Raw genomic sequence first — 15,191 nt, forward strand, 5'->3', positions numbered from 1 at the left:
AACTTGCGCTGAGCTTCATGTGTCCAGGTTTATGACAGACACATCCACCTCCATCAGCCTATCAACAACTCCACCACCAGTCTCTGTGTTACCCCATCCAGCTACATGACAGGTTTTCTTTTCTTGAATGTGCATATTAGAAGGAGGAAGGGCAATGATTGGTTTTTTGTTCCCTGCAACTTTCCTCGTCAGCTGGAGATGAACAAAATCTCAAAGTAAATCTCACAAAACTAGCAATGTCTGTAATATAAGATAATGCTTTTTTATTCTTCAGACTTCAATGTAACAAAAAATGACTGAATATGAAGCTGAAAGTTACATTATTAATTTGATCCAAAAAAAATGTGTACTTACTTTGAGGAGCATGATGTCATAACCTCCGTCTACTTGTGTATAGGATCGGTGTTTGTAGCTCTGTTCAATGTATCTTACATTTTCATCACCAACGTTGAGGAGATTGTGAGTGCCAACAATGACCCTGTCCGGTTTCCTGAATGAAAGATTATATTCAATATTGAAAATAACATTAAAAAATAAAGGTGGTTAATATATCTTGAAGACTTTTCAAATTGAATTGAATGATTCAAAGATAGTGGATAAAGGAAGTTATACTCACTCGACGCTACAGTGCGCAGCAGTGAGCACAAAGTCTTCGCTGATCAGGAATCCTCCACACACATGTTTCTCGTCGCTTTGCAGGGAGACTAAAAACTCGTACGTATCATCTGGGGCTATTGCTTTTGGGATTATACTACCATCTGCTGAAATAAGTAAAGGGTCATAGGTTAAATTCAGTTAAGGATTGGAGCATAATAAACAGAGTTCGGAGTATTACCATTTTGTCCGAGAGATGTCAGGACCTGAAAAAGCAGGAGTTTGTGCAGAGCATGCATGATGCCTGCAAGACAATTGACTTGCCTTTGATCTTCGGGGCATTAAGTCGATCCTTTTATGCAGCACTTTTTCTGATTAAAGGTCCCATGTCATGGCCATTTCTACTGATCATAATTCCATTGTTGAGGTCTACTAAAATCGATTTACATTGTTCAATTTTCTGAACTCACATTGGTGCTCTGATTGGTCAGCTCGCCCACTCTGTTCTGATAAGTCCGCCACCGTTACAGCGGAACATCAGTGTTTATGTTTTACAATGGCGTTTGTTAGCAACCAGAAAAGGACACCAGTTATAACAAACAGATGAGATTGCTGCGTGGGCTCGCTGCTCCGCCCTTTGAGGCTCGAGGAGAGGACAGTGTGAGGTGGATTACTGGTGTCGTTTCCTGGTCGCTGCGTGGGGTCTGCGTGCCATGCCAGGGGGCACCGCGGAGCTCAGCCTGAGCACCGCGGTGTCCGCTGGCATGGCACTTGGTCTATATCCAACATCCAGGGAAACACAGCGGGAAATCCACCATACACTGTCCGGACTCGTGAGCTGCTCGGGAGTCCACCCTGGCAGAGGGTGTGCCTATTGTTCTATAGCTGTGTGCCAATTGGTCCATTTGGACTTAGTGACTTCAATAGGAATGGAAATGGAAAAAGAAAAATCTACAACGAGGCGTTCTGGGGAAGCATAGACACGTCTTTTGTGTGTTAGAGTTTTACTCGCTACATGGTGTACTTTGAGGGTTTGTGACTTTGCAGACTGTTTACGTGTCGAAAAAGCTATAACAAACAAGGGGACGGGTAATAACCGGAAAAGCAAATGATGGGACCTTTAACACATCGATTATTTTGAATTCTGACCACATCCACATGCAAGGTTTGCCTGCAAGTTTGCACTAACATATTTCATTAGTCCCCATTTTGCCGTTGTTTTTATTTGTTAAAGCAGCCCACTCAAACATTTCTTGTGAAATCTGCAACAAACCAGCTGAACCACAGAAACTGGTTTCCTGCTTCACTTCTGAGCTAACATCAAAGTTGTAAAACAAATACTATTTAATCACTTTGATCATCATTTCACAGAAAAATGATCTAAATGTAAAATCTAAATTGGGGGTGAATGGCCGCTTCCTTCATATCAATCCAAACTGTATCCGCAAAGTCTTGAGACTGCATGTGACACGGTTGCTTAAGGTGACAAAATCTATCCACAGACACACGAGTACTAGGTATATGTTCATTTAGTAGAGTCCTTTTCATTTGGCTCTATACAAATAACATTTATGATAAATATAATCTTAAATTATAAGACCCTGTATTAAAAGCTAACATGTTGGGGACATGACCAAGTGATGCGACTGCATTCATCAAAATCTGCACATATCTTTAAAACTTAAATGATCTGCACAGCCACAGTTAATGTTCAATGTTTCCAGACAGACATGAATTAATCTAATGTTACAGGCAGATTGGAAACCAGGCATAACAGTTATGGTTGAAAGGATATTGAAAAAATAAACAAAATGAATATGCAGTGCAAATGTTAGGCCTTTACTCGAATATGGAGATTTCTTAAAAGGCCCAACCAGTCACTTAATGACATTAATAACTAAGGATTTCATGTCTTGTAAGAAAGTAAATTCTAATAAAGATACAAATGTATGTAAATGTGCTCTTTCTAAAGAATAAAAAACACTTCATTCAAGGCCGCATTACAAAGATGATATCCGGCACCTGCCCTCGGCATATATACGTTTTTAATATTATGTTGTTTGGCACCTATAACTCTCCTTATTTCTTAGTGATACCTTTTGTATTTGGCTATTGTGTTTCTGATTTGAAGGTATTTTATCCTGGGGTTATTTCGTGACCTTGGCGTTTCTGTTTCCTGTTTTATTTTGTAAAAAGCACTCACCTTGTTTCATTGACTTCCTGTTTATGTGGTTTCCCACTTTATGTGAGTGTTGGCCTCGTCCTGATTGGATCCACCTGTGTGTATCTTGAATCATGAACTGAATGCCTGCAATAGAATTGTTCCAGTAATCTACAGGGTCGTTGGACAGCTACAGTGACCTCTTGCCTAGCATTTAGGGCAGGGTTAGTGAGCATGGGCAAATCAATGGTAACATCAGCTGTGCCACTGATTTTAATGATGTCTCAAAGTGAGGTGTTCAGACTTTATCCGTGAAAACATTCATGAAATACGCCCTTTTTTAAAAGGATGGTTGGATTACAAAACACGTGTAACTTGCATGTTCAAAACAGGCTTTCATAATAGATGCAAGAAACTTTTAGTGTTAAAGACAACAGCCATATTGAGGCCCACAACGCTTTAAGGGTTAAAACTGCTGTATGTATCACAGGGTACAAGATTACAATTGCATGTCAAAGTTGTTTAGCAAAGGTGGACATTTTGAAAAAAAAGCTACGAATAGACGTTTCCTGGTTCCACCCCTGGTACATTGCAGCCTCTGTCTGTGTGTGTGTGTGCGTGTGTGTGTGTGTGTGTGTGTGTGTGTGTGTGTGTGTGTGTGTGTGTGTGTGTGTGTGTGTGTGTGTGTGTGTGTGTGTGACTATCCATGTTGGCATGTTTTCATGTTTTGTATTAAGGAGCAATGTGGTTGGTAGACTAGTAAAATGTAATCTATATATCTGTAAGATACCCATATTCATTAAAGTGACAGAGATAAAAGTATGTGTGTGTGTGTGTGTGTCGAATTTTTACAAACTTGTGTTTTATTTTAATGTTAGTGCTTAGATTTATTTCTTGCAAATTGTTGAAAGAATTATTTATTTCCTCTTTTCACTAGGTTACATCACACGTACAGTATGTGAACAAGAGCTTCATTGAAGAAATAATGTGGTTTAGTGTAATGCAACACATGGTAGACAGAAACGCTCTGCTCTAACATGTAACTGAGTTCCTCAGTTATGTTGAAAATATTTTCAAATTCTCCTGTTGAAACTGCAGTAAATGTCAATATAAAACTGCCATTTTAAGAATCAAGTATCACTGTTTTGATTACTAAACACTAGAAATATATATTTTACATTTGTCATAATGACTTAAATACCATTTTGTGTACCCTGTTGAAGACCGTTACCATAGGAAAAACAAATACTACAATATTTTGAATTTGGTTTTGTTTTTTATCAAATGTTCGTATTTATTCATCATTATTTAGATGAATTAATGAGGACATGGTTCATGTGTGCCTCGCGTGACACAGCCTAATCAAACATTTCTTTGACTTGTGTGACAAACTAGCTGAACCTCAGTAACCACAGTTTCCAACCTCAGATATGAGTGTTGATGTCAGAAGACACCACACTCATATCTTCAAGTAAAGTGTCATGAAACGTGTCTTATCGTCTTGGTATACTGCTGTAGACACGTATGCAAACAGCGTTTCAAGTGGCTGCCCTTTGCCATTTTTTAGGAAAATAGGAAATAAATAAATAACATAAAATATAATATTACGATTACTGTCATTCACAATCACATTCTTTCCTGAATGATCATTCTCCATAATGTACGTGATTTACCAATAGTAGGAATGTTTCATTTTGAATCTATTATATTACATTATCTTATTTATAGTCTAATGGGATGGCATTTATATCTTGGAACCTGGAATAGCTTCTTAGCGATGTCATAGGACCTTCACTATGGTTTGCTGACGTTATATAGCTTCATTGAGCAATATAGAACATCAACATGTTATATACATTATATTTATATATTTTTAAATATTTAAAATAACTTATTTATTTCCTGTTAGGTTAAAACACAAGTTAATTTATTTACTTCTTCTGTAAAAAAATCTTCTGTTAATCCCCTTGTATGAGTGTCTTGGCTGACCTGCTTCTCTGACTAAGCAGCTCAATAAATAAATATCTGCCTGCACAATCCAATCTGTTTCATTGAATGAAAGAGAAAACGATATTTGAGAAACATTTTTAATGTTGCCATTGCATTAAAGAGCAAACACTCAGTGACTAAGACACATCCTTTCCTACCAAATACATACAAGTGTGCTGAAGCAAAGCTTTTTGAAATATTGTTACATTTTACAAACATTTCTTCGCTTTAATACAGGCGTTGATCCAGGAACGGTATTCTGAGATATCAATGTAGACGTTTGGTAAACCTGTGAAGGAACAGTCCTCGTTGACAGTCGCAATTCCAACAGCTTTCCCCTTGCACACGAGGGGTCCACCAGCATCTCTCTGTGAGCAGGAAATATCTTTATTTGTTAAAAAGATTATGCATGATGTTATACCTTCTTTTGGAATAAGAAACAAATGTATCTAACATACCTTACAAAATCGTCCCTCGTCTGTTGTCTGTTTTCCACCTGTACAGATAGCATTGGCACGAAGTCCAGGAATCTGCACTTTGCAAGCCTCCTGGCTGATGACAGTCACGTTCACCACATTGAGCTGATCGTCATGATCAGATCCATTGTTCTTCACTGGACCCCATCCAGCAAATTGGCACTTTTCATTTTCTTTTACATCCGTTTCAGGGTCTTGAAGTTGAATTTCTTTTGGTAGATCGTCTGGTTTTTTTCGATATATCTTGAGACGAATAAAATCAAAAAGCAGTTTTTCAAAACAGTCTTACTCTACATCAGGGCTATTCAATTGGCGGCCCGCGGGCCAAATCCGGCCCCGGGGTGATATTTACTGGCCCTTTGAGTATAATGTTAAAAAGTCATAAATTTTTTTTTTTAAGATTTTTTTTTTTTTGTGCCATAGTGCCTTTATTCCAGAGAGGGTGTTACATTGAGAGATAGAGGGGTAGACAATGCCTGAAAACTTCGACGGGCTCGGGTTTCGAACCCACCTACTATACTGTAGTGACAACTCCTGTCATTGATTGCATCTCTGCGTGAATGATTAGATCATTTCACCTAAATGAAATCAAATGAAACATGTAGGCCTACTGAGTTCTGAACTTGCCATTTAGATCTATAAAGGCCTTGGGGCTATGTTGTTTGATTGAATTAAACACAATATATGCACTCCACTATGCTGTTGTAGTATTTACTGTATCTGAAGCTCTTAAATATGATTGCTCATATTTCAAGCCATCTTTTTCCCGGCCCCTTGCTTTGGATCATTTTCATCAACCGGCCCCCATTCCAAACTAATTGAATAGCCCTGCTCTACATCATATGTCATGTACAGATTGGTTTGTTGGAGCACATGAGTCACTTAAATAAAGGTTATTACGAGCAGTATTACAGTAAATCAACCGGTTTTTGGTTGTGCTGTGTAAATATTATAAGCAGGAATATTTAATACTATTTGCTTCCCCCCGTTTATTTACATTTACCCTCACTGAAATTAAACTCAGTTGTTTAATTTTCTTCAAACCAAGGGACTACTGGGCTGAATAAACTTACTTCAATGAGCATGATGTCAGTCCCAATTCCAGGTGGGGGTTTGCATGTGGATTTAAAGTGTTCTTTTACTTTAGAGCCAGGTTTGCTGAGATAGTGGGTGCCGAGAACAACCATTACTTTTCCGTCTTCATCACTGAAAAAGACATCAGTGAGAGGTTATTGTTGTATTTTGTAAAGTTGTGACAACACAGAAAAAATGAAACATACTTTTTACATCAAACAACAAAACATTAGCTAGAAAAGGAGTAACTTACAATTTACACCCCCCATGGGTGACAACAAAATGTTTGCTGACAAGGAATCCTCCACATTTGTGTTCATTGTCATCCTGCACCGATACCATATACTTCATCAACTTATCGTCGGCAATTTTCCCATTTATGATTTTACTTCCAAGTACTGTAATCATATGAATAAAATAACAAAGAGTTAAAACTAGTTATTATCTAATTTTCAGGATGAAGAAAAGTCATCAGAGCAATTTACCGTTTTGATCTTGGCATGCCAGAAGAAAAAGAAGCAGAAACTTGTAGAGCCCACGCATCGTGGCGACAGGATGATCAGCCCGCTGTCAAGTGGAACCTTTTTACTGCAGAGTTCGAACTACACAATATGATTGCCATCTATTTATCTTCACTTCCAACCACATCCTGCGGGAGATGCTATTTTGCAACATTGAAAAAAACATACATCATGTACATACTATGTGTTAGGACATACATTTATAAATTCCTCCTCTTCCTCCATGTCACTCCCCATCCATTTTCACAAAGATCTTTTATAAAGCTATTACTTGCATCATTTCCTGCCGTTAGTAGGTGAAACTGGCAGGCTGTGTCCAGTAACCAGGACTTTCCCACAAGCATATGTCGAAGTGGATAAGAGTGACCAGCTAGGGGTTTTCTATTAGCCTGTAAAGCCTACATTTGGTTGCCTCTGTCACATTTTAAAGCCACTATTTCATCGTACACACAGAAACTTATGACTGTTAACCCAATTTTGACATGCAGTGAAATATTGAGGAACATTAAGTCCTTGTGCATTTTCCCCTCTCTCTGTATATAGCTATTCATATTGAAAACCACACCTATTCCTAACCAGCACTTTTGTAACTGAGCATCATTAGACCTTAATAGTATTTGTTTATGAATCTATTGAAACCTTCACCACATGTTATACTTAATTGATATACTATACTCCACATAATGGCAGCAAGCATTTTTCTATTTATTTGTAATAATGATAATACACTTTATTTATATAGCACCTCTTCAGAACTGCTTTTAATCTGTAATTAATGTTGTGTTTTATATATTTTAAGTGTTTTGTTTTAATGTTTTGTTTTTAGTTTCTAGATAAGCGCTCTTTAAATAAAATGCATTATTATTATTATTATTATTAATATTATAGAACCTTCAATGCAAGATGCAGCCTAAGGTGCTTTACAGATACAAAATAAAGAAGGAGGAACATAATTAAAAACAAGTTATAAAAAACAGAAAGAGTTATATCACATAACAATAAAACAATAAAACATAAACAGTTATACCTCTAAAATTACTCCAAATTCAAAGATAGGTCTTCAATTTACTTTTAAAAACTCCAATGGAGTTTGCTGTTCTAAGATCCAATGGGAAAAACATAAAGCAGCCTCCCCAGATTTCTTGTGTATTACTTTAGGTACTTCTAAAAGAAATGCATCGGAGGATCTGAGGGTCCTTGTTGGGTTATCAAAAGAAAGGCAGTCCCTGATGTGTGTAGGGCCCGGGTTATGTAAAGCCTTGTAAATAATTAAAACCATTTTAAAATCAACTCGGAAAGACACCGGTAACCAGTGCAGTGATGCCCGCACAGGGAACATGTGATCCCTTTTTTCTGTGTTTGTTAAAATCCTAGTCGCAGCAATCTGAATTAATTGCAATTTCTTTAAAGATTTTTTTGGAGACCACGAGAATTGCAGTAGTCCAAGCGACTAGTAATAAAAGCATGTAAAACAATTTCAGCTGAGTTAGATTTCTGATACTGTTTGCCATTTTTTTACATTAGTTAATTCTATTGAAGTGCGTTCTATGAGTGTTAAAAGTTGCTTATAATCCGACATTGAAACTATGGTGACGTCACATGCTCAACCTCTCCAAGTGCAGGATCTCATTATTATGATTATTTAAACATACAAAATGAATGTATACTGATGAAATAAACCTTGATAGACCAATCTGTGACACCACAAAGCCTCAATATTACAATGAATCTTTGCTGAAGTAAAACCTTTTCCTAAAAGAGATTCAAACCTCATGTGTTCGGATAAGGAAAAGAGAAAACAACATTTGAGACATTTGCTTTATTTTGCTTTTCCATTAAAGAGCGAACACTGACAGAGCAGCTGAGACACAGCCTCCCCTCCTAAATACATTCAAAGTGTGCTGAAGCAAAGCTTTATGAAATTGTATATTAAGCTTTTTAATTGATGATACTGTTGATCCAGCCAAGGTATTTGGAGATCTCTGTGTAGACGTTGGGTTTATTTGGGTAGTTACATATTCTGCCGTAGTTGAAAGACACAACACCAACAGCTATCCCGTAGCACACCAGAGGACCACCAGAATCACCCTGTGAACAAGGAATATTATTCATTATTGATTATTTTATTTAAGATTTTTAAAGCATTTTTATACCAGCTTACATTTGACATCAACAAAGAGAAATCATACCTGACAGAAGCCTTTGTGGCTGCCATAACCGCCGGCACAGATAACATCGGAAGGAACAGAAGGACCCATGACTGAGAGCATGTGTTCAGGTTTATGACAGACACATCCACCTCCATCAGCCTATCAACAACTCCTCCACGAGTCTTTATGAAACCCCATCCAGCTACATGGCAGGTTTTCTTTTCTTGAATGTTCATATTAGAAGGAGGAAGGGCAATGATTTGTTTTTTGTTCCCTGCAACTTTCCTCGTCAGCTGGAGATGAACAAAATCTCAAAGTAAATCTCACAAAACTAGCAATGTGTGTAATATAAGATAATGCTTTTTTATTCTTCAGACTTCAATGTAACAAAAAATGGCTGAATATGAAGCTGAAAGTTACATTATTAATTTGATCCAAAAAAAAAGTGTACTTGAGTAGCATGATGTCATTACCTCCGTCTAGATGGGTATACTGTCCGTGTTTGTATATCTGTTCAATGTATATTACATTTTCATCACCAACGTTGAGGAGATTGTGAGTGCCAACAACGACCCTGACCGGTTCCCTGAATCTAAGATAATATTCAATATTGAAGATAATATTTAAAAATAAAGGTGGTTAATATATCTTGAAGACTTTTCAAATTGAATGATTCAAAGATAGCGGATAAAGGAAGTTATACTCCCATCTGCTGAAATAAGTAAAAGGTCATAGGTTAATTTCAGTTAAGGATTGGAGCATAATAAACAGAGTTCGGAGTATTACCATTTTGTCCGAGAGATGTCAGGACCTGAAAAAGCAGGAGTTTGTGTAGAGCATGCATGATGCCTGCAAGACAATTGACTTGCCTTTGATCTTCGGGGCATTAAGTTGATCCTTTTATGCAGCACTTTGTCTGATTAACAAATCGATTATTTTGAATTCTGACCACATCCACATGCAATGTTTGCCTGCAAGTTTGCACTAACATATTTAGTCCCCATTTTGCAATTGTTTTTTTTTTGTTAAAGCAGCCCACTCAAACATTTATTGTGAAATCTGCAACAAACCAGCTGAACCACAGAAACTGGTTTCCTGCTTCACTTCTGAGCTAACATCAAAGTTGTGAAACGAATACTATTTAATCACGTTGATCATAATTTCACAGAAAAATGATCTAAATGTAAAATCTAAATTGGGGGTGAATGGCCGCTTCCTTCATATCAATCCAAACTATATCCGCAAAGTCTTGAGACTGCATGTGACACGGTTGCTTAAGGGGACAAAATCTATCCACAGACACATGAGTACTAGGTATATGTTAATTTAGTAGAGTCCTTTTCATTTGGCTCTATACAAATAACATTTATGATAAATATAATCTTAAATTATAAGACCCTGTTCTATATTAAAAGCTAACATGTTGGGGACATGACCAAGTGATGCGACTGCATTCATCAAAATCTGAACATTTAAAACTTAAATGATCTGCACAGCCACAGTTAATGTTCAATGTTTCCAGACAGACATGAATTAATCTAATGTTACAGGCAGATTGGCAACCAGGCATAACAGTTATGGTTGAAAGGATATTGAAAAAATAAACAAAATGAATATGCAGTGCAAATGTTAGGCCTTTACTCGAATATGAAGATTTCTTAACCCTTATGCTGTGTTCGGGTCTCCCGTGACCTGTTTCAAGTTAAAATTATATAATAACTACGCTCTAGTTTTTTTGATCGGAACAAGGCTTCATGATATCCTCCACGGCTTTATAAACACTACAAAACAGATTTTGACAATTTTAGCCAAGTCTGAAGGTCTCTAAAAAAAAAGTGAATAATTTCCTGTTCTGGTCTGGGGAGACCCAGCAGCATTGTTGTGGGTCACTCGGAGTCAAATTTGGCCCAATCAAGATTCATCTTTGACCTTACACACCCCACCCCCACCCCCTTCATCTCCACCTTTCTCAAAGAATATGCACACTAACACTTGAACCTGAACACGCACATGCACATGTGCAATATGTGTTTTGGGGCCAGGGCCGGCCCATAGCACTGGCGACATAGGCGGTCGCCTAGGGCGCCAGATCTGGGGGGGGGGGCGCTGCGCTGGTAGCTCTGGGAGGGAAAACATTTTTTTTTACTGCTGGCTCATCCTAATTTTCAGCCTTGATGTAACAACATTCATAATTAAGTCAAGGTAACACCCTTTTCACCCCGGTTACACTTTTCATTTGCCCTGTACGATGGGCGCTGTAAGTGATGAAAGTGGGGGATGTTGACTTATCTGGCGCCCGCACAGGGTTGGGTTGTAACGTAATACATGTAACGGCGTTACGTAATCAGAATACAAAAATCAAGTAACTGTATTCAGCTCGTGTTACATTTGAAAAACGAGTAATCTGATTACAGTTACTTTCGTAAACCTGAAGTGAATACATTTTGGATTACTTATTGGAATTATTGGTGGAAAGATTTCCTCACAACTTTTAATATTCATTACTAAAGGTACAGCCGAATCATCACAGCGCACAAAACCTATTACCGCTGCAGATGGACCAAAAAAGGGAGCGTTTGAAAAAAATGTGCGGGTCCGCTCAGTGAAACAATAACAACGAAACATGGAGGAACAAAAGTCTGCGTTTAAATCGTGGCGATATCGACACCACTTCGAATTTAAACAAGACCATGAATATCACGGTCCAGTGTACCTTGTGTTTTCCAACCATCAATACAATGTCTGCATCAAAGGACTCCACGTCTAATCTTAAAAAACACTTGGAGGTAAGTCAACGGTTGCTTTTGCTCTCTTTATTGTTGAAATTATATGAAGTCCGTTATCCCGACTTCGACAAAGTTACCTTACTGTTTTATAAAAGGGAAAAAAACACACACACACACACACACACACACACACACACACACACACACACACACACACACACACACACACACACACACACACACACACACACACACACACACACACACACACACACACACACACACACACACAATGCACCTTGGCAGGCACGTGCACACATAGACATCAAAGTGGGCTTGAGCCCCTGCCCTTTTTCTTCCTCCAGAGAAAGTGCCCTTTCCCCCCCCCTTTTTTAATTTTTTTTTAATTAATATATATCTACTGCTGTTTGCGCACAGTTTCCCTTTCCAAAAATACACCAAGAGTGCGGAAAACTTAAATTAATCTATTTATTTAAAATGTGAAATGTTACCAATATACCCACGGACCACTAGGGGGCGCTCACGGACCACCAGTGGTAGTAACAGCTAACACAAGGGTTAAAAGGCCCAATCACTTAATGACATTAATAACTAAGGATTTCATGTCTTGTAAGAAAGTAAATTCTAATAATTAAAAGATAAAAATGTATGTAAATGTCGTCTTTCTAAAGAATAAAAAACACTTCCTTCCAGGCCGCATTACAAACTAGATATCCGGCAACTGCCCTCGGCATATATACGTTTTTAATATTATGTTGTTTGGCACCTATAATTCTCCTTATTTCTTAGTGATACCAAGCTATTGTGTTTGTGATTTGGAGGTATTTTATCCTGGGGTTATTTCATGACCTTGGCGTTTGTGTTTCCTGTTTTATTTGTAAAAATCACTCACCTTGTTTCATTGATTCATTTATTATATGTAATGTCTTGTCTTTTATCTGGACTCTGAGTCTGTAATAAAGTTTTGATTGATTGATTGATTGATTGACTTCCTGGTTGCGGTCGAATAATCCAAAAATCAGCTCCTAAATTCTAACCCTATCGTCTATTCCTTGACCTCTGAGTGAAACGTCATGGGGTTAAGGGATAGTGGATAGGAGAATTCAAAAGGATTTAGGAGAAGAGACTGCGGTACTTTAGAAAATCCGACTGCACTTTCACTATCCGACGTGTTTATGATGCGCCAGCGGACGTCATAAATGTGCGTCTGCTGCTGTGGGGAAACTATGGAAACTACAGTTTTCTATACAGCGGACTACGGCCCCACTCACACGGGAACGTTTGCGTTTATGCACAGTATGCGTATTCAAAGAAGTCTTCCGTTCACATGCATTCGTTTCATTTAACGTGTCTGTTCAAACGAGGCCGCTGGAAACGCTGTAGTACATATGCCGGGACTGTAAGTGGCGCTGTAACTTCCGCCAAAATACACCAAAAGCGAAGAAGAAGAGCAGCCCGAGCAGCCCCGCAGCAATGTTGCCATGGCTACCCTTCTGTTTACGCCCCACGGTGTATTTAGCAACATGTAGTTCATGTAATTCTCCATGTCCACTTGTTGCTGATGGTTGTGGTAGAGGAGCTGTAGATTTTGCCCTAATATCTGTAGCATGGTCAGTAGCAGTAGCACTAGCAGTAGCTACTGACAGGAGGAAGTGTGTGTGGCGATTGCTGGTATTCAGCGGGATATAGTCATTTCCTCAGCATGTAAATATATGGATAAATGCAACGGGGAAGTTAACTGAAAGAAACCGAATCTGTGGATATTGCATCGACCGACCAAGAAGCACGTCTCTGTGGAGAGGACGGCTCAGAAAGAGAGATATTCTCTACAAACACCGGGTGAGATCGCACCTTTGTCAATATAATGGATCAATGCATGAAATCTGACTCTGTTTATTTTGTTTAAGGAGTATATTGGGCGTTAACAATTCTGGTTTGCCTTTTATAATATTATTTCATTCAAGAACCCCTTGTGCGTTTAATTAACACAGCTATTTTTGATAGTTGCTACAGCAGTGAGCAGGAGAGGTGGGGAGAGGTGGGGCTATCGCTATTTTTTCAGGAAATATTTGTATAGAGGTGATTACACGGACTCGGTTGACCCCCCAGAGCGTTTCGTTTGCAAATCTATCCACCTTGGGACCCGTTATCGTTTGTGGGGTCAGTTTCTATCGGCCTCGTGTAAATAATAGGGCTATACGCACGCGAAACTATGCAGATACAAGCAGTTTTCTCCTCGTGTAAACGGCGTGTAAACATGGATGTATAATAAGAACGAGGGACAACTGTAAACTCATCTAGAGACTCTGCACCGTGCTCTGATGCTGTTGTTTTATGCTTTATGAACGGGGACAACAGAGAAACATATTCTTCATGACCAAAGTTGGAATTGAAATAAAAAAGGAAAGTGAAACTTATGCTCGTCACCCTCTCCCTCCGGTCCACATTAATACAAATGATCCCAATACGTATGATTGTATGAAAATATCTTAAAATCAATACAAATGTATTTATTATAAACGTTAGTCCTTAACATCTATCACTGTGTATATCACCATTCAAACATCTTTTACAAGTTGATCAAACCCCACACAGCTTAGTAAACACTGTGAAATGTTCATTTGATCATTTCAGTAAAAACTAACATTCATATTTCTCTTTTTGATTATAATACTAATGAACGTTCAAAACAAAGCACTTTGGCAACTTACCACATACGTTTTAAAAAGCTTAATAAGCACCGTAACTTTCATGATATCATTTCTCGTTCATAATCGGTTGTTTCCGTGAACGGCCGACTGTTGTGTGACGGCAAATGCCGCGGCCGCAAGGCATTGTGGGGCAGCATTTTCTCCTCTCCTTTCGGTTAGGGAGGTCCAGTGGTTCCTAAGCTAAAGGAGGTTATAAAGGAAGTTTGAAACCTCCTTTCCTATCATCTAGAGAATTCGAACGGCTCTTATCATGGCTGCCACTGAGGGACTTCCGGGTCATTTCCTAAGCTAAATGGACTATTCGACCGCAACCCTTGTGTGGTTCGCCACAGTGCTCGTCACTACTTTAATCCTCTTCTACCCCGTTGATGTTCTCCCTGTTTGTTCTAAGTTTAGTTTACTCTTTCTTGTTTTTGTTTTTTTAAGCTCCCGTTTTTTGTTATCTTTACCTGCTTGCCTACCTGTGACATGTTATTGTTGTTTTACTTTTCTTTATGTCATTTTCTTTAAAGCTAGAGTAAAGACAGACCTCTTATATCAAGTGTTGGTTAGGCCCACTGTTTGCCACTAACAGGACTATTTGGGCTGTCACAGTCTTACAGGTAGTTTGGTACAGTGGGGAGATGTTTTATTTGTATTTCATGCTTTTTCTCAGTTTTAGCTCCTCTGTGCTTCTGTCTTGCAGTATGAGTGTCGGCTTTCTACATGATATTGGTACTGGTTTTAGAGCCTTCCCAATATTCTCCTCTGACTGCGGGTTTCCTGGAC

General features: G+C 38.4%; 1 protein-coding gene across 1 annotated transcript in view; it reads right to left on the reverse strand.

Annotated features, from left to right (window-relative positions):
- Window positions 1–9,916, reverse strand: part of LOC117496177 — a 44,454-nt gene extending 34,538 nt beyond the window's left edge. Inside the window, exons 1-4 of the mRNA XM_034147899.1 lie at window positions 9,752–9,916; window positions 9,669–9,677; window positions 6,548–6,683; window positions 6,294–6,426 (exon numbers count right to left, since the gene is read on the reverse strand). Coding sequence (XP_034003790.1) covers window positions 6,294–6,426; window positions 6,548–6,683; window positions 9,669–9,677; window positions 9,752–9,809 — 336 coding nt within the window. The 5' untranslated portion in view covers window positions 9,810–9,916. The remainder of the gene's footprint in view (window positions 1–6,293; window positions 6,427–6,547; window positions 6,684–9,668; window positions 9,678–9,751) is intronic.
- Window positions 9,917–15,191: the final 5,275 nt, after the last annotated feature.

This window comes from Trematomus bernacchii, unplaced genomic scaffold (genome assembly GCF_902827165.1).
Source record: "Trematomus bernacchii unplaced genomic scaffold, fTreBer1.1, whole genome shotgun sequence".
NCBI lineage: Eukaryota > Metazoa > Chordata > Actinopteri > Perciformes > Nototheniidae > Trematomus > Trematomus bernacchii.